At 57.1% G+C, this 2,449-nt stretch overlaps 1 protein-coding gene across 1 annotated transcript in view; it reads left to right on the forward strand.

The window, feature by feature from the left end:
• Nucleotides 1-115: 115 nt before the first annotated feature.
• Nucleotides 116-2,449, forward strand: part of CCDC102A (coiled-coil domain containing 102A) — a 17,256-nt gene continuing 14,922 nt past the window's right edge. Inside the window, exon 1 of the mRNA XM_021717538.1 lies at nucleotides 116-128. Within this exon, the coding sequence (XP_021573213.1) occupies nucleotides 116-128 (13 nt within the window). The remainder of the gene's footprint in view (nucleotides 129-2,449) is intronic.

Raw genomic sequence — 2,449 nt, forward strand, 5'->3', positions numbered from 1 at the left:
GTGTGAGAGAGAGAGAGAGAGAGAGAGAGAGAGACAGAGAGAGAGACAGAGAGAGATGGTAGGGGCACTACAGTTGTGCAGGTGAGATGGTGCAGTCCTTGACAGATTTATGGCCATGGGCAAAGAAGGTGGGTAGACCCTAGTGATATATGGAAGACAGACTCACAGGGCTTGTTTGGGAGGGGCGGGTTCCAGGATGTTCCCCAGAGCATGAAGGAGCCAGGACATGCCTTGTCCCAGAGGAGCACCCAGGAGGAGCTGGTTGTGGGGGGAATGGAGAGGGCAAGTTCCCTTCTGACCAAGGTGGATTGAGGTGTGTGGAGGTTTGGGAGGCCCTGGAGGGCAGTCTGGGCTGGAGAGAGTCTTGGGGTGGTTGAGGGCACAGCAAGATGGCTTGGGCAGGGGCTGTGTGAGAGGAGATGGGGCCCCGGCCCAGATGACAGCAGCACTCAAGGGATGAGCCTGAGGAACCCACCAGGATGACTGATAGCAGCCAGAGAGGAGGAAAGAAACCCGGTGAGCGAGTGAGACGACTTGGAGGAGTGACGCAGGGAAGCAGGAGCCATGCGTGTCCAGAGAGGGCAGGCTGTGACTGTGTCACCCCATGAGAGAGGGCCAGGGAGGTGGACGGAGTGGGGATGGCGAGTGTGGACCACTTTGGAAGGGCCTTGACAGGGAAGAGGGAAGAGAAATGTGCCCAAAGAGCCTTCAGCAGGGGAGGGCCCCAAGAGGACATCACTGGCCAGGGAACAGTGGGTGGGGAACGCTTGGACACAGGGAGGGAGCGACCCTCAGGGGCCATGGCTTGACAGCTTCCCTTTTCACTGCAAACTACGACATTAGATCACCTGAGCACAGAGTAGGTTAGAGGCTGGAAGGGGGCAGAGAGGGGCCTGGAGGGTTGCCAGGCAGCTGTGGGCCAGCCAGTGTTGAGGCACTCATCTTTGGTCCCTCAGCAGTACACTGATCGCTCAGAAAGGACAGGTGTGAAGGTCTGTGGACCAGGGCTTAGCCCATGGGAAGGAGGGATGTGAAGTCCCGAGGGGTTACTAATGGCAGTCAGCATGAGGCCACATGGAGGGAGAGTGGGGCAGGTTGGGGACAGAGGGACATTTATTTTTTTTTGAGTTGGAGTCTCTGTCGCCCAGACTGGAGTGCAGTGGCCGCTCCCGGCCACCGCAGCCTCAACCTGCAGGGCTCCAGCAATCCTTCCACCTCAGCCTTCCGAGTAGCCGAAATTACAGGCACATGCTACCACGCTGATTTTTTGATTTATTGTAGAGATGAGGTCTCGCTGCCCAGGCGGGTCTCGAACCCGTGGGCTCAGGCAATCCACTCACCTCAGCCTCCCAAAGGCGCGGGATTACAGGCTGAGCCACCGAGCCCAGCTTGACATTTATTTTAAAGGCACACGAGTGGCTGGGCATTGGGGAGGCTGAGGTGAGACCCAGAAGAAGAGGAGGGGAGATGCCTGTGGTGAGTGAGGGTGGCAGGAAGGGGTGGCTCTGGCAGAGAAGGGTAGCCATCCTGCCACACCCCCACCATCTCAGAGATTAGTTTATTTCCATCACCGTCACCAGTACATGCATTCAATCAATAAATCCTCACTAGTGTTTGGATTCAGACTCAGATACTGTGACTGGCCATAAGAATTTTCCTCTGAGGTGGAAGGATCACCGGAACCCCGCAGGTCGAGGCTGCAGTGGCTGGGAGCGGCCACTGCACTCCAGTCTGGGCAACCGTGAGACTCCAACTCAACAACAACAACAAAAAAGAATTTTCCTTACCTTAACCATTCATCTAAAGCCTTGGGCACTACAGGTGCCTGCCCTCCACCGATGTCATTGTCATTGTCATGTGCTGGAACTAAAACAGTGGCCAGGACCCAGCCCTTGCCTTCAGCAAACACACTGCCTTGAATAAGTGTGGGGAGCAGACACGGACAAATGGTGCAGCAGGTTTGGTGAGGGTAGTCACAGAGATACAGACAGGCTGATGGAGCTGGCCTAAGGTGGCCCGGGAGGGCTTCTAGGAGGAAGTGATATCTCAGATGAATTTTAAGGATGAGAAGAGTTAGTACAGAAAGCGGACACCGCACAAGGTTGGGGCCGAGGGACTCTTGGAAGCAGGGCGGTGCTCCTGCGTGGGGGTGGGGGTGGGGGTCTTCCACGTGTGAGATGGGACAAGCAAATCAAGGCTTCACATCAGCCGCTGCTGCAGGGTGAAGGGACTGGAGCAGACTAGCGAGGAGGCTGCTGAGAGCCTTGCTCGCCAGTCTTGCCACCTCGGGACTCTCCTGGAGCAGGCCTTTCTCCTCTCGCCCTTTCCCGCGCTGTTCCCCTTCCGGGCCCTTCCGGGTCCTTTGGACTGGTGGTGATCGCAGCCTAATAACAGTGCGTTCTCCCGCAGGTGTGAGGCGTGTCCTCTGCCGGGGACCCGGAGAGAAGTG

This window comes from Carlito syrichta, unplaced genomic scaffold, assembly GCF_000164805.1.
Source record: "Carlito syrichta isolate Samal-C Ts95f unplaced genomic scaffold, Tarsius_syrichta-2.0.1 Scaffold309854, whole genome shotgun sequence".
In the NCBI taxonomy this organism is placed as follows: Eukaryota; Metazoa; Chordata; class Mammalia; order Primates; family Tarsiidae; genus Carlito; species Carlito syrichta.